The 19,841-nt window shown below is 35.4% G+C and overlaps 1 protein-coding gene across 7 annotated transcripts in view; it reads left to right on the forward strand.

Moving 5' to 3' along the window:
* LOC132205585 (potassium voltage-gated channel protein Shaker-like) overlaps positions 1–19,841 on the forward strand; it is an 89,075-nt gene that overhangs the window by 39,432 nt on the left and 29,802 nt on the right. For 2 of the 7 annotated variants that reach the window (XM_059634723.1, XM_059634718.1), the window contains exon 2: positions 2,100–2,303. The exons of 3 other annotated variants lie outside the window; for them this stretch is intronic. In XM_059634723.1, coding sequence (XP_059490706.1) covers positions 2,131–2,303 — 173 coding nt within the window. In that variant the 5' untranslated portion in view covers positions 2,100–2,130. Of the gene's footprint in view, positions 1–2,099; positions 2,304–3,617; positions 3,749–6,645; positions 6,775–19,841 lie in introns of those variants that run through there. 2 more of the 7 variants (XM_059634719.1, XM_059634721.1) reach the window with 2 other exon arrangements.

The following is a 19,841-nucleotide window of genomic DNA, read 5'->3' on the forward strand; positions in this document are numbered from 1 at the left end:
GCGTCCGTCCTTCCGAGGGGGCGCACATGGCTAATTAGGGGTTGGTCACCCCCGTGCTTGGCACAACCCCACCCTTATCGATTGGCACGCCACGTTGCTCGTGTGTTGGTTGTGCAGTGTGGTGCACCAGAGTGGACCATGGTGTCTCAGCCGCCGCCTCGGTACCTGCAGCCCTCCGCCGCCCCCGGGTCGCCCGTCAGGCCTCCACTGCCGCCCCCAGGCATTTCCGGCCGAATTTTCACTCGCACTGACACACTTTCCACTTGGCTTTGGCACAAATTTGTTCCATTTTGAAACTCTCTCTGATGATTTTAATTATTTTTCCGATCTCAAAATCCAGGGCTTTTATGATTTTCATTTAATTCATTAAAATTTACAAAATTTAATAGAAGATTAAATTCGGAGTTTTGAATTAGCAATTTTAGAAATTGGCTGAATTAAGATATTTATTGAGTAAGTTTAATTGTAATTATTTTTTTTAAACTGTTCAATTATCAGGGGTTTTCATTTTAATAGCGTAGATTTTTGTCTTAAATTTCTTAATTTGAAATCAATTTTTTTTTATCATTTTAAATTTTTCAAAGCAATTATCTTTTAAAAAATTAGGCATTCAGTTCAAATTATACAAATTAAGTTCAACATTAAAATTTAATTACTGCAATATTATTCTTCGTACAACTATTTTAATTATTCATTAATTTTAATTCCAAGGCACCCTTTATTATTATCAAAAAATTTCCTTCCTGCTTGTTATTTAACCTAGTGAAATTTTCCTCAATGCCATTTCTCGGGAGTATTGATCTTCCGTGCTTTAATTCCACTCGCAGCCAGCATAAATCTGCGCACGCGAAAATTAATTAGATCGGCGCGTTTGCACGGGAGCCGCGGCGGTTCAATTGTTATTATTCCAAGCTGGCTGGATTTTCCGTACGGTTGGCCATGTGGGTGCGAGTGAGAAAACAGCCGGGCCCACAATCGGCCGCCAGATCTCTTTTTCCCTCCCTACCTCTCTGTATATTATAAAATAATCGAGCACGTGACAAAAAAAATTCCCAGAACGCGCGCACTCGACGTACGTTTTTCACATTGCGGACTTTTTAAAAATGCGCAGGCAATATAATAATAATAATTCGTTTGGCAACTTTTTCTTGATTTATTTGGCGAGTGTCCCGAAACTTCTTGTGTCCCTTTCTTACAAAAATACCGCATTCAGATATAAAACAGAGCATTGCAGGCAGCGGCAGTCAAGGTGAAAAAAGGCCTATGTTGACACACGAGTCGCGCAGACACGAGTAAATCATCCGCAATAAGCCAGCCTAGGCACGCGAGACGGACGCCATTTTTATCCACAACTATGCTTTCTTTCAATTTGCATGGGCAATTAGGCCAATTTTGTGTGACACGCGTTCGTACCCGGAGAAGGAGAGACTCGAAATGCGACGTTTGTCTTGAGCCGCCGCATTATTCGTAGATTCTATCGGGCCGTGATCCAAATCCAAAGGCCTTTTAACACTAATGCCAGCCGTAGCCTGTCAAGCTCGACATCTGCATTACTCCTGTTGATTTATACTTATGAGTTAATTAAAAAAGATATTTTCCTCAATTAAATTTAGATTTTTAAATTAAATTCGGCTAAATTATCCTATCCTATTTTGTTATTGAATGAATTGAAGTGTGTGCAGGTAATAATTGTAATAATTATTAACTACCGCGGTATTTTTAATTTTCATTTGAAATTGACAGAAAAATCAAGTATCCCTCAATTATACATATAGACAAATTATTATTATTACTAATTATTTTTTGGAATTAATTAGAGACACATAAAAATTTTATTGTTAAGCACCTCAATGGTTGTTAAAATTTCCATTTATTTATAAAAAATTACCAAAAAAAAAAATACTCCCATTGATGTAAAGACTTGATTTGACTACTTAATATGTGCAAGTGTTTCTTAAATTAATGAAGTTTTTGTTGCCAAAACTAAGTAATTAATATTAATTTATCCTGCTTCACGTTCCAAATAATCCCTGGTGGCGGTCGGGGGGCAAAAAATTCTGCTTCGCTGGGCGACGTAAGAGTTTCGCACTGTCCGACAGTTGTGTCCGTGCGAGGAGCCAGTGAGTTTGGATGGGTGGGTCCGGGCGATTGGACACCCCACCGCGCAACACCTCGCAATGCAGTTTCGCTGAGCTCGAGCCCGACCTTACCCTGGTGAGCCCGATGCCCCGCCGATCCACGGAAATGGACCAGCAGGCCCGCAGGCCTCTGCGGAAAAAGAAGCAGAACTCGTCGCCCTACAGGTTTGGACAGTCAGATGCAGACAGTCTCACCTCACTGATGATATGAAAACAATTTTAGAAATTTTCCGCACAGCACCAATCAATTTGCCGCCACGCTCGCACTGCAATGCTTATGGTCAAAGGGCTGTTTACCGCTGAAATAAATTTTGTTTATAACTTAAAAATTCAATATCCATATCATTGGAATAAATTTTTATAATATTCATTAATTTTGCTAAAGGAAAAAAATTAAAAATGAATCAGGAAGATTTGAAATTTTTCAATTTTATTGGTTTTTTATGAAAAAAATTAGCAGATACTAGAAGTTCATCTTATGAAACAATATAAAAAAAAAACTATGAGAGAAAATTTTATTATGTTGAATTTGAAACTTTAGTTTTGGCACAGTTCAAATTGGCTTTTCTTGCTATACAGTTTATTTTCTTCCGGGGTTTTGTGTTCCAAATATTTGACTGGTCGGATTGCGGACAGATCAGAATCGGAATTGCGTGCGTGCGGGGTGCAAATCCAGCGTGGCAGTCGGCCCGAGATGCGATCTGCCTATAGGAGCAGTGAAAAACACACAACTCATGAGAGCTGTTGGAGAAAAAGAAAGTGAATGGCTTGGTTATGCAGCCGGCACGACAGAGCACTCTCGCACTTCTCGCACACGCACAACATCCGCACCTATCGACCCGGCCGACAGGACTGCCGCAATGCAATTTCAAATCGCCCGCCAGAGACAACAGACGAGAGACATATATTAGGACCAGCCTAAGCAATGCAGCAGAATTTCGCACTCGGCCTATAAAGCTGAACGATTGAAACCCTCCCTGCCTGGTGACGGCTGCAAGGGAGGCGGAAATAAAATTTGCTTTTACGTGCGCTTTCAACACTTGCTTCTTATTTAATATTTAACGTTGCACCTTCAAAGCTTAATTTGTTTAAATATTTCCATATAAAATGAAGAATCGATATCATCTATCCCTTTATTTATAATAAAAAAATGGTTGATTTGTAAATAAAGAGTTTGTTGCACTCCAAATTTGAATTTTAAAGGCAGGATTAATTTTTTTTTCATTGCGTCCAAAGTATTTAAATTCTCTAAAATAATCTTTAAAGCAATTAAGGCTTCAGCTATTTTATATAGGTAATTACTGACCTTTAATTTTAAGTACCAAAAAGGTAATTAGCAAAACAATTAACTGTGAAAATAATTATGGGGATTCCAAGAAATTGAGCAGCCAAAAAGAATTGCCGAAAGTTCTTTTGCGCACCTTAAGATACGCAGTTGAAGCCTCGCAAGTGGCCCAAAGCTGACCTTTTTTCACTTTTCACACATTCCCGGCCTCACTTTACATCGGGGCGCGGGCGGGCAGTGGCCATCGTTCCAAAATGTTTGCCATGACGGATTATTTCGGCAATACCTTCATCAACAGTTACATGAAGGGGAATTTCAAAAAGAGGTACGCTAGTAGCAAATTGATCGAGTCTAAAAAAAATTAAATTACAAGCTCGTCTCTTATAAGTTACTTGTCCAAAATTTTATTTGTTGAACTTTAATTGAAAACCGCATACGCATTAATTATTACATAAATCGTTAGCTTGAATTTTTTTCCGAATAATTCCCTCCAACGAAGCTATGCACTGCGGTGGGAAAACAATGTGAGATGTGAGGGTATTTAAGGCGGAACAGAAGCCGCACAAGTCGTGACAAGTGCGTGCCCAGGCGGCTTAAGTTGCGCCATATTTTGCGAGGGCCGAGCCGAATTTGCTTAGAGTAATAAGCAGTAGAAGTGGGCGAAGATGCGATTAAGGACGCGCGCGTTCGATACAAAAGGGTCAGAGCGGCCTGGTCACAAGGAGGATTAGGAAAACATGCTAATACGACGACTGACTTCATTATCTTTAGCTTGTAGACTAACATGTGTAAATCGACATGACAAATTCAGTGTAAATATTTAAGCAACCATATTAAGTCCTTAACAAAGAAGCTTTTCTTTCTATAAGTTAATAATGGAAAATATAAAAATAGCAAACAATAGTTTATTATAAAAATTAAATATTAAAAAAATTACTTTTCACAGCGTCCATACTTGCAAGAGATTTTTTGTTATTAACTTGAATAGGAATTTTGAGCAGTAAATCATTTGGTACTAATGAATTCAAGAAAGAAAATCACAATAAAAAATATTTTATTTGAATATTATTTAATTATTAATTAATTTATTATCCCCACAATTATTTGCACATTAATACAATACACATAATTAAATATTCTTTTCTAACAGTGATTAATAAATAATAATTAATAGATCTGGGAAGTTAAAAATTTGGAACATGACCTTAAACGCGCTATTTTTTTAAAATATGAACTTGGCAGGCTTATTTTTAGTACACTGAAATTTACAACATTCTCGTTTAACGCATTAAAACTCTGCAAGATTAAAACTAGCATAAAAATTTAGTGCACCGAGCAGGCATTAACAGCGACTAGGTTTCGCTGGTGCTGCTGGTGTTGTGACGTCACGTGGCGAACACGTGGTTAGTCTGCAGTGCGCAAAGCGAAGCATATTGCACTGGAGAGGAACTGCGACCGCGCTCTCTTTATACCTCTGATCTCGCCGCGCGCTCTCGGGCACATTTAGTGGCGTACTTTATTCCAAACGAGAAACACACACATAAACTCACGTGAGGCAATATTATGTTATTGTGGCGCCCGTTTTTAATAACAGCCCCACCTTTGTGCCGTGTGTGCATTTATTTATTTCGCCAGCCTGAACCGAAAGTAAAGAAAAATAGAAAGCAGATCGATAGTGATGCGCTAGTGAAAGAACAATAAACTACACGTTGCGAATAAAAATAATCAGAAATATACAAAAATGAATTTTGTATCAATTTGCAATTTTTTGCTTGAAATTAATTACACTATTTATAATTTTTAAAAATTTTATTGTTGTAAGTACAGTTTATATGAACAAGTTTGCCATTAATTTTGTTCAAAATTTAGTCTCCTTGTTTTAATTTTCAATTAATTAAGATTAAATTATTGTTATTGTTTTTATTTATATTTTAAATTATTATAATTTTTATTGTTCAATTGACCTTCAGTTATTTAAATTTTAAATACAAATATTCTTCTGAGTAGAAACGTATGTGCTGTTATTAACTTTATAAATTAGTTTTTTTGATTCAAATAAATCAAATCCGATGTAAATAAATGATAAACTTTATAAAATGATGTGACATCTTAAAAGGCCAGACGATTTTACCCTACTTATTTACAAACATATGAACTATTTATATTGATTTCACTGCAGAGCTCTTCGTAAACAAACGTGAAACAAGCAGTGATATAATTGATGTTAAAATGGCCATAAATCAAAAGAATCGTAAAATTTGTCCTTAACTGCCACCCAAGAGCTTTAAAATTGCCGCAATTTTAACTTGAATGTAATGATATTCGGTTTATTTATATTACGATTTAAAAGACATGACGGTCATTTAAAAATTTGAAGAATATTTCCGTTCTGCACACACGACTAAAAGTTAACAATTTGGCACTTTATTTAGGTCGAATGTCGTGATAAGCTTTACAAGACTGCTTTTGTTGAAGTATGCAACCCGCGTACCCCAAGTGCTTGGCAAGAAGCCTATTTAGTGACTGTTAATTTCCATTGAATTTCATTTCATTACTTTGGAATTCCATATTCATACTCAGCATACTCATTTTATCCATTTAATTAACTCTCCCCTAATTAATTGCCTTTAGTTAAAATTAACAAAAAATGATTAAAATTTTTAATAACAAACGCATGAATTGAAACTGGATTGCAATAGATTTTCCTTTTCAGGGCCCAATGACAATCTTTATGAATATCAACTATCTTTTCGTAAAAAGTTTATGCTTTGAACTAAAAGACTGTAATTTTGTTTCAATTAAATATTTAACCAAATAGTTTGAAATAAATTCAGAGGATTGAGAAATTTTTCTCAAAAATTAAAATGATTGTTGCATCGTCATAGAACAATATAATTGAATTTGGAAAAGTACACTGTAAAAAAATTAATCTATCAATATTTCAAATGGCTCAAAACTGCTCGGCGTCCTTGGGCGCGAAATCCGTAACCCGACGTGACAAGGAACCGAAATCCACGGCCCGGCTCTCTTCTCGCAGCCGAGCGTGAAGGAAAGGGCGCAGATTGAATAAATGGGACGGCGGAATTGAAAGAGCGGGGAACTTTAAAGCGACCTCGACGGCGCGCCACCAAAGCAGCGCCCGAGTTTGGGCTGGCGGCCGGCAGGGGGCCGGTCACCCGTCCGCCCCCGACGGCCCGCCGCGGCTCGGTAGTGCTGTTCCCACACCCGCATGGAGGAGGACATGCCTCCGGCCGGGGGCCGCGGGGTCCGCGTCCAACACTCATGAGCGAACTTAGATATGGCCGCAGTCCTCTACGGGTTCGGCGACGAGAGCGGTTCCCGCTACTCCAGGTACGCGATTTAACCACTGTCCACCCCCACACTGCCTCCAAAACACCGCCTCCGTTGTGGTCACCAAACTCATATAACTGGAAAAATAATTGAATGACAATCATTGTGATGGAACATTCACAAAATGCGTGATTTTAAATTCGCGGGAAGGTTTAAATAATTTATGAAAATCACCAAAAATTAATCAAATTGATTTTACAACAAGAAAAAATCTTGAATTTCGTTTAATTAATTGCGGCAAACACTTCAAAAACGATTTAAAATTAAATATGATTTTTTTTTTTATAAAAAAATAATATTTTTTTAAATATAATAAATTTCAAATTTGAAAAATATTCAAAATTTGCAAAATTTCTAACTTTTATTCAAGTTGTAACTTGCATCTTATTTAAACCTTCCATCTCTTGGGGTGAATTTGTAAATCTCTGGGAGAAAATCGTCTCCGCGTTTGTGCCAAAGCCAATAAATTAAAGTGGCTCGTTTTTCCGCCCCAACTTTAAAGCACCCCTGTGACGTTCCCGTCTTATTCTGCAATATATATGCGCGGGAGGGCGGGAGGGGGAGAAAATTTGGGCGAAAAGGGAAATGGCCCACTAGCCTTCCAAGTTGATGGCCAAATTATTGGCTCCTAAATTCGGCGGCAGTCGATCTGGAATGCTCTTTGTACGCGGCATACACGAGCGAAATAGGGGTGGCCAGGGGGCAATAGAGAATCGTTGGGGCCGATTGAGCGGCAAGGGTGTGTGCGTGGTTGTATTTATACCTGACTGACTGAGAGAACGTGTGCCTCTCTGACGACACTATTTTCGATCTCTCTGCCGAAATCGATCAATTGATTGAGCCCCACCATATGAACATCAACTAGACGCTCTAGCCCTCTCGCGTACGTAAATATGTTTCATTATTTCGCCCCTTCGGAAACCCGGCGTATTTTTCATTTCGCTAAAAGCCTGCGGGAAATTTATTTATTTCGACTCGATCGTCCTCTCTCCACTTTCTGCGGGCAAAGAGAAATTAAACCCGCGTGTGCCAAAGTTTTTCAGGGGCGATTAAAGAAAGAAAGTGGAAAATTTTCTTGCTGCGAAGAAGAAGTGATACTTCTTGAGGGCTCATTGTCATTCCGCTCTCGGGCGGCGCTCTGGCTCCGTGATAAAAAGTTGAGACGTGTCGTTTAGCCCTGGGAAAATGATTTTTTCAAATCGCAAGCGGCGGCCACCGACACGATAAATGGGTCAGCTCTCTTTCGGCGAAAACGTTCCTGCTTCAATGGGTTGCGGCAAAGTTGTGAGAAAAAAAACGTGGAAGCAAAAGAGAAACCAATTCCTGAGAGACAAAAGCGTTTGAGATTCTAAAGCAAGAAAGCATTGATCGCAGTCAGCAGCACGGGAAAAACATCTCAATATCTAAAAGCAGTTGCATTTTTTTTTAAATGTTTAGCAGAATTATGAAAAATTTCCCATTTATTATAACTTTTTAGACAGACTGCTAAATAAACTTAAATAATTCATAGAGAATTTTTAAAATGTAAAAATAAATTGTATAAATATCTTGGATCCAACATTTATTTCATGTTTACAGAATGCAATTTGGCAGTGTTTAAATAAAATCAATACTATATAATAAAAAAGCCCATCTCAATTGCGAAAATCTCCGGACAATCGAGTTTTAATTTAAAGGAATTGCTGAATTAAATCTTCCTTCTGCGAAGTAACTAATGAGCTCAAGTTTCATCATTTTAAATTATTTTATGCCGCAACGTGTACAACGTGACTAATTTAATAACACACATTCTAGCAATAAAACCATTGGAACGAACGAAAAACTGCCGAAAAGTGGCCCATAAAAAGTTTAAAAGTTAGTCCAGCCAGTGAAAAGGGAGTCTCATTTTTTCGTCCATTGCGAGATTTCCCTCTGTATAATATAAAATGTACGAAAGCTGCTGGGCAGACAGAAGTTTTATGTCACACGATTGCATTTTTACATTTTCGAGTCACAATAACTGTAAAAGTCGTCACGGTAATAACACACTACGTGTCCGAACGCGAGGGGAAAAATAAAGAGAAAAAACGCACCTGAAACGCCAGCTTTAATTCTATTAGCTCGCGTGATTTTCAACAAAATCGATAGTTTTCATTAGAGGCGCACCCGATTTATCTCTTTCGACTAATCTTTTGTGTGTTGAAAGTTGTGCCTCTAAATGTTCGAATGAAAAAAAAAACTAACCCATTCTCCTCCATGTACATCCAGCCGGTCTGACTCGACCAAACATTCGGCGGCCAAACTGAGGAGCACATCCCGTCAAAGGTGTGTGCGCCTCTCTCTCTAAACTCACTCCTTATCTCCTTAAACTCTTGCAGCCTCTCTGTGTTTTTGTTGCGTTTTTTTTCTTCGTGTGTGTTTTGGTGTTTCTGTCTTTCTCACCTGCATGGAGCGCCCCTGTTGCCACGGCAACCCTCACGTGCTCTTCACATGACCCCTGACCCGACACCACGTGACCAATGACCACACGTCTGGCCAAAACAAACACAAAAATAAATCATTTTCGTATATTAAAAATAATTAAAAATGATGGAAGTTAGTATTTTAGTTTTTGTAAATTAAAAAATAAAAACATTCCTCTGCACTTCTGTATTTCGAGTGCATTGCCTTTTTGCTGATTTTTTTTTCTCAGTACGTTATCTTTTAATTTAATTAAGTGCAGAAAGTGAGTTAGTACCGATATTGGCTCATGTGTATTTTGTTGTACTTGTGCTTCATTGATTGTTTTTTCGAGAAGCTCTACAAGTCGAGGGTGCAAAACAGAATCCCTCTCAAGAGTTTGTAATGTGTTGCGAAAACGAGAATTTTTTCGTGCTCTACGCCAACAGAGAGAGAGCATAGAGTGGAGAGAGAGGCACGCACTCGAGTTAAATATTAACTGGTCGTAGCAAGGATTGCGCAGTTCAAATATTCACGTCCTCGAGAGCCCAAGGGTGCAGCGAAAAGCGGTGCAGAAATTGAAAAGGGAGCAAAGGAGGACCGGTCGTGACGCCAACAAAAATAATTCAATAAACAAAAGAAATCTGGATTGAATATTCATTTCTCAACAAAAATTGATACTCTGAATCTAAAATTTTATAATAAAAAGGTAAAAATCAATTAAATGTAATAATATTTAGCGGCAAATCTGTTATAAACTTGTGAGATTAATTTAAGGAAGCACTCACAATTATTATTTTACTGAATTATAAAGTCAACTTATTTCGCAGGACTTTTTTCCACAAATTAAATTTCAGTTAATTTTTCAATGTCCGAATTTTTGTGTGTATGATGATGATTATCAACATCAACTTTGTATACCAAATAATTTATTTAAATTTTTATCTTCTTGACTTACAGTCAGCGAGTAAATCTAAATAAATTATTAATTTTTCAATACTCTAAGGGAAGGTTTTCTGATCTCAAATATATTTCATTTAAAGGGCAATAAAATACATAAAAAACATAAAATAATAATAATTAAATATTTTTTAGTTTAATAAACATAAAATTGGAATTTCTGAAAATTTATTTAAATTAAATCTTGTTAATTTTTAATAAATTTAACTGTTTAAATTGACTTAATAAATGAAGCTGAAAATTTGCAAGTAAAAATCGATCGTGACCAATTTGAAACGAAAGCAGCAGCATTAATTAACGAGCGTGCGGCTCATTGTTGGGAGGTTTATTATATACTCTTTATTTTTGCAGAGCTGTTCTTTTAAGCCGAATTTTGACGGCGCCACGGTGGATTAATTACGGCGGCAAATTAACGTTTGATGCACTGTTGAGCCCGAAATAAATCGCAGACACCACTTGAACGAGCGCGGCAGCCTCGAGTATACACAAATAATTCGCGGTACCCGCGACTTTATGGGCAGCGGGAATGAAAGCGCCGCACCGCCGAATCAATATTATTGCTGTGAGGCCGGCTCGGAAATAAAATTTATACAGACACACACTCGGCCCATATTTATAACAATGTGTGCGAGCGGGCGAGCGGGGCCTTCGCATTATATTATAAAACAACAACATATGTGCGAGCGTTGGCCGCTTTTATACTCGCGCGCGCACACACACACACATTTATTCATAGAACACAAACTCTGCAGAGCCATTATGCTGCGCTTTATTAAACGCCATTTCCGACGACGCTCTCTTCCAATTTTACGCGGCCCTTTAGATCGGCCGGAGAACCCCTGAAATTGGGCCAAACAACCTATAAAAAAGTCAATTCAGGCAGGTCTGTTACACGATTGATTTTTAAATAGAATCTTTTAAAATTTTCACAGAAATCTTTAATTTTTTTAGTGAGAAATTTCTTAATTAACCTAAATTCATTTAAAATTGCAGTGTTAATTTTTATATATTAAATTCAATCTCTAAGGAATAGGTTTCCTGAAAATTAAAATCACGGTTTTTAATTAATTTGTTTTGAATTGGCCATCTTTCTTATATACTCTTTAGTGACAGCCGAATCAAAGTTTTTACAGCAACAATGTGGTTAAAATTTCTAATAATTGTCAAAAAAAAATTATTGAATTAAAAATCATTAAAAATTAATTTATAGATTTCGGTATAGCAAATATATAAAATCATTTTTGAAAGACCTTTCCATAAACTTATGATTCGCCAACAAACAAATGAATATATGAATGTGGAATGTTCTTAGAGCGAAAGGACTTTATCAAGCCGCTATTTTATTTTTTCTAATTTGTCTTGAAAGTGTTTCAATACAATTTAAATTTATTTTCAATAGTTTTTCAAGTTTAATTTAATTTAAAGCTGTTTAAAGCATTATAAATAATTTTTAATGCTTTATGGCAACAGCGTTGAAAATAAAATAGTAAGCATTCTTCAGTTTTTGTCATTTTTTATCATAAAGAATAAGTGTCACAAATTTTCCAGTTAAATAATGTATAATATCCTAGAATTTTGTAGTGAAACTGAAAAAAAATATCAAATCATCAAGTAACGTATGGAAAAAGAAGGGAATCAATTTTCAGTTAATTTAAATTCTAACACAAATTTGTTTTATTATAAAATACTTTTTACTTTCAAATGCTTTCAATGAAAAATTAAGAAAACTAAACCACATTGTTTCTTCTTCTTTTTCAAATTAAATTCCACCGTCTTTGGCGTTCTCTACAAATTCGATTGTTCGCCTACAAGCTGATGCTTATCGAAATCGAACAAGTATAATAAATTCTGATCCGTGTCCCGTTGGGGCGGCATTCTAACTCGACGGAGCGAGAGATATTCGAGTTGTTTGATCCGCAAAATGGTGTGTCTCCGCCGCCGCCGTATCAAAGAAGCGAGCAAGGGTTGAGGGGGTGATCAAGCAACAACAATGGGCCGCGCGTACTTTGTCTCGACCGCACAATGGGGCGAGGCGGCCAAAAAACAAAAGCTCTCTCTCTTATTCTCGCCGTGTGTACCCTTGAAAATATCCTGCTGGTGTTGTTCCCTCATTAGTTGGCTAAAACAGGGTTAAATAACAACAAACAAATGGAGGTTTTGTGTGACTTGCATTCTGAATGATGAATTAATTTGTCACTTCCAAAGTAATGTCAACTTATAATAATTTCCAGATTAATTAGCAATTTATTAAAATATGTAAAATAGTATTTTAAAAAAAATGTGGAAGTCGTTTAAAATTCTGTTAATTAAATATTGAATATAAATAATTGATTCTGGAATTTTTAAATTTTTTTTTAATTAATACTCTGAAATGTATATTTAAAAATTTCAGGAAATCACAAATTTTCCTCTTGTATTAGATCTTCATATTCATATTTTCCGTTGGTTTTACCTTTTATTTTGAATATTTTAAAAGTTGTCTGAGAGTTTAGCCAACGCGCCAGTGGCTGCAAACAAATTCCCTGCAACCCTGTCGGGCGTGCAAGTCAAAGAGTTTTACACACACGGGCGTGCGGCGCTTATCGATTGGCTGACCCAGATAGCGGGCGGGGGGTGGCTCCGGCTGCTGCCGCCTCCGACCGCCCCCGGCAACCACCCCGAGACCACCCCCGGGCGTCCGAGGGGCTATTTTGAGGCGGCGACAGTTTAAAGACGGAGGTTGTCGCTGCCAATCTGAATTAAGCTGCAGGTGTAAAAAATAGAAAGCCACGGCCGCTCGCGACAGAAAAGAGGAGCTGCGATTGCGAAAAACCGCTCTGTTGGCCAACAAGGTGGAGGAAAAGTTCAATAAATCAGGACCACCTTGTGCGAAAAATTTAAAAGCCAAAAAATAATATTATAATATTACATTAATAAAATTCTCCCAGAAAACGAACTGCTATTATATTAAAATTATCGACGCATTATACTCATATTATAGTGAGAATCTCTGCTTAAAGTAACATTATTGTAGTATTCTGACACATTATTTTTCTACCCGTCTCTAGCAAAGTGTCATTAAAGCCACCTTATTTTAGTGTTACTTTGTGTGATGCAGGTTGCCTACTCTAGCGCCCCTGATGTCAACATCTTATTCTCGTTTTATTCTCCTCTTTGACAAATATGTTAGAGACACCTTATTTTTTGGCTAATAAAGTACATTTATTTTCATTTTATTTTCCTCTTCTACTATCATATTATTTACGCCTTATTTTTTGAGCTATTAAAGTAACTTTATTCTATTCTTCTAGGCACATTCCAAAAGAGAAATATTCCAGCATGATTTAAACTAATATTATTTTACCTTTATAAAATCTTGAAATCAGTATCATATGATTGCAGAAGCCAATATCATGACGTACAACAAATTGTCCAAGTGCGCTTGTGCAATTTCTCAATTAGTGTGACTAGTGTGTATATAAATGTATAGAAAAAGGCGTTGTTTAGTATTTCTTCTAAACAGTTTTTTTGTATAGTAGTACATTTATATTATCAAAATATTTTTATTGACCAAAAAGACACAGTTATTCATATATGAGTGCGCTCAAGAATTTAATATTGCCACGCTCGCGATGTAGATTAAAGATTTTGACTAATTTCCGCAGTGCTAAAGGCGCGTTTCACAGTGCACACTACTATTTATTATCAAAAGTAACAATTATTATATAAATTTTGTTATTTTGTCAGCCCTATAAATTTTTAATCAAAAGCATATCCGTCAGATTTTCTAAAATTAATATGAAGATCAAGCAATTAAATTTATATTAATTATTGGAATTCAACTTTAAACAATCAAAAGTTTGACATAAATATCTAAACTTTTTTTATCTAAACCATTACTTAGACATATGCAACATGCATTACAAGGGTGCATTGCCGTCTTGCCTGCGCATCAGGGAACGGGGGTGGTAATGTTTATTTTGTTCAAAACAGAATAATACGAGCAAGTGCCTGAAATCACCTCAAGACGGTGCTGCATCCGAAAGGTCGGATGCAATTCCTACCTGAGAGTAGGTTGCAACGCTGCGCTCATTCATTCTGCTCGCTGGCAGTGCACTTTATTTGTTTGACCCACATATATAGGGGAGGAAGCGAGCGAGAGATGACAGTGACAAAGGACACAATAGAAATAGCTTCAGGGCACTGAGCGAAAATAGGAGAGGCCTCGCGAAGGAAGATTTTATTTCTTCTCTCGGTTTGGAGATCATATGGGGAGTGCCGTTAAAATTAAATTCAGTTTTTAATTATTTGCCACTGTCCTATTTGAGCCATTTTTATGGGAATTACATCATTAAATTTCAAATTAAATTCTCTTTTATATGTGGATTTTTCAATTATTAAAACAAATCAGAAGTAATTTTAAAAAACAAAAATTAGGATTTTGTATATATTTTGAGATAATGACTTTTGAACATTCTGGAGGTCTGTGTTCAAAAGCGGATAAAGTTTTGTTAAAAACATTCCCGCCAGCCGTTCTCTCAATAACACGTGCTATAGTTGTGCATTTTTGTCGTGTTTTTTCTTATTTGGAATTTAAGTTTAAAAAATCAGGAAAGGCTACACATTTCTTAGGCACATATTATTACGCGCAGATAAATGCTAGATATTAGAGATTTTTTTAAAAATATTACTGACAGTAGAAAGATGCAAAATTAACCTGAATATGGTAAAATTTTCGATTTTTCTGAATATCTTGCTTGCTTTGAGACAGAATAGCTTCAATTAATTTGTGCAGGTTAACAGGGCCAAAATATATAAGTCTGTAAAATTTTGAGGTTATTGGCTTCATAGAAGTTGAGATATGAGTAATTAATACTTTTGGCACGCCCCATTCAGGCGGCGCGAAAAACCGGGTGCGCTCTTACTATGAGTGATGGTTGGGATTTTCCTTTCACGCGAGCAAGAATTCAAAATTTTGTAGCTTTGTCCCTATTGAAAATAAAATTTTGATTTTTGAAAAATGGATTACATTTTATCATACTAAAAATTTTGCCGTTCATTTTTTCCATTTCCATTGCACTGGAGGTGAGATATTTGCAATAAACTGGTTTTAATTATCACATTTATTAAAATAAAATCGGAACAATAAAATTGTTGGCATGATATGATCAAAAAATAAATTAAATGAAAAAAATGTCGTGTTTATTTAATAATTTTAAATAAAATGGGCTTATTTGCAAAATTATAATTTGCATGCGCAAAAATAACTAATTTGGGATGCAAAAAATAATTTTCCATATTTTCAGTTCGACTTCCAATAATTGTTGATAAATTAGTTTAATGATAAATATCATTTCCAGTATATATGAAATTAAATTAATTAATATGAATTAAAACTTTCACTGAAAGATTTTTGAAAATTGTTAAATTGATTGCGCTAAAAAAATGAGGTCTCCAAACTCAATTTCACTGCCACACATATTTCAAACTTCAAACTCATAAATTTGCATTTTGCAGTAAATTAAAAAAAAAATTATTGAAGCATGATTATTTTGAATCCGATACATATTTTTCCAAGAGTTCGAGTTTATTTGCTCTGCGACTGCAGCTGATTGTGAGTGTAGGGCGAAAAGAGTTTTTTTTTTTTGTTGAACGCGACCCTGCCGTGTTGCCAAGCCACCTTCAGGTATGTATTTTGTTCCGAAAAGCCGCCCCCGCTGGCTGCTCGACGGTCCGCGCGTTTGCTCGCCCCATGCCCATGCCTCATTCAAGGGAGAAGCAGCGACCAGCCTACACCACACAATACACAAGCGATAAATCAAACGATATTTTTGCAACAAAACCAGCAAACTCATGGATTTCCTGGGTTGAAAGGTAAGCTGACATAAAATTTTTTAATATTCTCAGCAAATATTAATTTTGATTTGAATTATTGACCGACTCCTAAGCAAATGAAAAGAGATTTATAGACGCCAGATTTTTCTTTTTATGTCGGCAATTATTTCGGTTTTATATTATTATATGTGGTTGTGATTAAATGTTTCGGAATTAAAAATTCCCTTTTATATAAAAACTTTGGCATTTAGGCACACAACTTTTAAAACATCAATTGGTTGGTTAAATTACCGAAAGCATAACGAGTAACGACCAACCGCCAACCTGTCAATCATTTTTCCCACCTGACGCGCTCCGAGCGCGCTCTGCGTCAGGGTGCCTAGAACTATTCTCTCCCTTTGGAACATGCATCCCACATTGCTAAGCAGGCATGAGTGTGGGATGCAATTCAAAATAATAAAACTGCAAGAAATAATACATAAATAAATAAATAATAATAATTTTGCGGTTGAACCATAACTAAAGAAATATATAATTTTTTATTACTAATTGAATGCGATTAAATGATATATTAATTTTTTTAAGAAGTTTTGAAACATTTACTTATTTTATGTTGGTTTCAGATCTTACTCCATGATGAAAAAAGCTGCTTATGGAAATGGAATTGGACAGAACACATTTTCATGCACATATTTATAGTAAGTTAATTTTACGGCTTGTTTCATTGCATAAAAATTATTGTTTTTTTTTTTGCAATTTTCTAACATAAAAAATAAATTTTAAATTTTTTAGAATTATATTATGGATAAATATTAATTACTTGTTTCAATTTTTCAGACAAAACAAAAATGAGATGTCAAATAGTCACCCAGAGACAAGAAAGGCAACTGAATGCCATAAACAATCTCCATAACTTCTTGTCATCAATGCTTCTCCTCTACTCAACAATTCTATGTGTATGTAATGTAATTAAATAGTTTTTTCTCTCTTTTGAAATTAAATTTGAATTTATTGAACTTATAACAGTTAATTTTCAAATTTTTAAACTATTTCATATTATGCAGATAATTATTCATCTCCAACAGACAATGATCATACTTTATAAAAGTCTTTTTTATCTCTTTTCTTTACGCAATACATTTAATTTAAAATATTGTAACAGGTTCATAATCCTATTATTTGCGCTTGATTTTTCTTAATTTTGCACTAGTACGAATATTAAATAAATCATTGTTTATTCTGGAAGGTCTAATGTATTTAGAGATACAAATGAATGTCTTTTTCTTAACAACTTTGCAGCTTTGTGCTTTGTTTGCTAATTCTTATTCTGTTTTTGTGATTATTGGAAGTGAAGATAACGGGCTTAGTCCTCCAAGGAGGTTGTAAAAATTGTTTTTGTCATAAAAAAGTCTACCAGTTTTGGTCACGGTCTGCGACCCTATTTCATGAGCAAAGAGAGCTCGCTAAAAAATACAAAAAAAAATATATATTTTTTTTTTATAAAACAATTTTTTCCAATGAGGACAAAGCCCATTTTCTTCCATTCCCTGATTGTCTCCTTGAGTGCCAATTTCTTCTCAAAAATTTGTGATAATTTTTTGTTGATTTATCAATAAACAAAATCATTGTAGAAAACTAATTACTCTGATTTATGCAAATCTATTCCCTGATGTGACGTCACCAAATGAGTGACGTCACCAAAAAAAAACTAGAATACTAGAATAATACGAGTGGCCATGAGGGCCCATAATAGTAAAAGAAGTATCAAATAATGGTAAAATAAGATGTTTTTAAGAGGTAACCTAGCAATGCTACAGACCTATACCTGAAAGACTTAAAGACATATTATTCTGTCCTTATAGTACTATTCAGACTCACATTAAAATCGTCTTTTCGTGATACTTTTAAGAGTAAAATAATGTTACTTTTCTCCATAAGCGAATAATACGTGTTTAAGATATCGATAAAGGTAGAATAAGAGCAAATATTTCTCTGGGAGTTGCAACATGCATTCTAAATAATTGAATGCATCGCCGTAAATGTTTTTTTGCAATTAATACATATTTTTATTTTAAATTTTTCCGACTACTTTGTCTGTTCTCTGTTAAATAAGTAAACTCAAATATTTATTTAGTAGTACTCCAAGAGAAGGAAAATTTAATGTAAATTAGTTATTTGATCATGTCTTAGGAATGAAATTAAGTTCATTTTTGCAATATAAGTAGAAAAGGAAAATTTCAATTACTAGTTTTATAATTCAACTGAACAATTATGTAAATACAAAATTAAATTATTTTGATTAAATAAAATTTGGCTTCCTTGGTGAAGATGGGGGCAAATTTATTGAATCTGCATGATACAGAAAATCCCAATGAACACCTCAAGTGCGATAGAATTCCAAAACATCTATTTAATATTTAATTAAGAATAAAATACGTTTGGTTGCGGAGTTCGGAAGATAATATGTTACATTTCAATCGTTTGTCACCGGTTCAAATACTTTTTTTTTTGTCAAACAAACTCTCGAGTACAGTTCAGGGGCTCTCGACGTCCTCTCCTTTGTTGTCATTCAGCCGAAAACTTTTCCGATTACTTTCCGAGCGGCCGATTTTCCAGTGTGGAAACAGAGCGGACTGCAGCAAGCTCGACTAAAAAGTTATTGTGAACCGTGTCGCGGCAGCGGCGGCGGCGCCGGAGTCGTCTCGCTTTTTTTGTGTTTTTTTTTCACTCACATGCGGAGCGAGTGTGTGTGTTTATTTCATTGATCCTGCGGCACTCATTGCGTGACTCGAGTGCTGCAGTCGCGCTCGCCAGCCAAGACGTCTGAAATATTCACAGTCGCCCTTGTTTCTCGCGATTCAACAGCGCGCGCACCACCAAACACACACCCCTCTGATTTTCGGGCCAAATTCGCCGGTTATTGCGACGGTGATGGCGTGAAAAGGGAAGTTCCGGAATGACACGTACCGCGCTTAAAAGGGAGGAGAATAGGGGTGTTAAATGACGGTTGTCAAAGTGCTCTCATTATCGTGCGCTCTGCTTTCCGGCAAGCTTTACATCTGGAGAGACAGATAGGCAGCTTGAGTGGATAACTCAAATAAATCATGACAATATGCAATATTTTTACTAAATTTATCCGATTAATTCGTGCACAATTAATGGTTGTTTAACGAAATTTTTGCAATAAGAGGGGAGAATTGATGGTTAAAATAGAATTGGCAAATTTTGAATTGACAAATTAAAATTATTAACATTTTAATGTAATTATTATTCAATTTTTTAAAAGATTATTTCCAGAAATTTACATCCACGTAGAAAACAAATTAAAATCTACAGATTTTATTAAATTTAAAGCTAATAATTATTTAAAATAGCATTTATTGACAAAATATATTATCAGCAAGTTTGTGCATTTTGCTGGACTAAAAAAAATGTAGGGCAGGATTATTTTCCCTTTTGAAACAATCACCGAAAAATACTGACATTAATTTAAATTTTTCTAAAAATCATTCAGTTTCATTTTGAAATCATTTTTTTTTTTATTCTTCCTCTTTCTAAATTGCAATGAATTTATAAACTATTATTGTAATTAGTAATACATTTACTAAATTTCAGACAGTTTTTCTATTTAAGCGTGCTATTTATTCTCGCTTTAAATGTTTCAATTAATTTTTGGGTTATTTTACAGATAATCATAGATTATTGTCTAGCTGAATCGTTCACCGTATAAATCAATTTTTAAATAACAAGGGCATTTAATAATGAAATTGCTCAAAATGACACAATCTGTGTGAAAACTGCAAAGAAAATGATGGAGAAAGGGAAATTGATTGAACATTTTGTATAGTAAACGTCCAGAGGAGATGCAACAATGA

The sequence above is a fragment of the Neocloeon triangulifer genome, unplaced genomic scaffold (assembly GCF_031216515.1).
Source record: "Neocloeon triangulifer isolate White Clay Creek 2 clone unplaced genomic scaffold, ASM3121651v1 ptg000003l, whole genome shotgun sequence".
Classification (NCBI taxonomy): Eukaryota; Metazoa; Arthropoda; class Insecta; order Ephemeroptera; family Baetidae; genus Neocloeon; species Neocloeon triangulifer.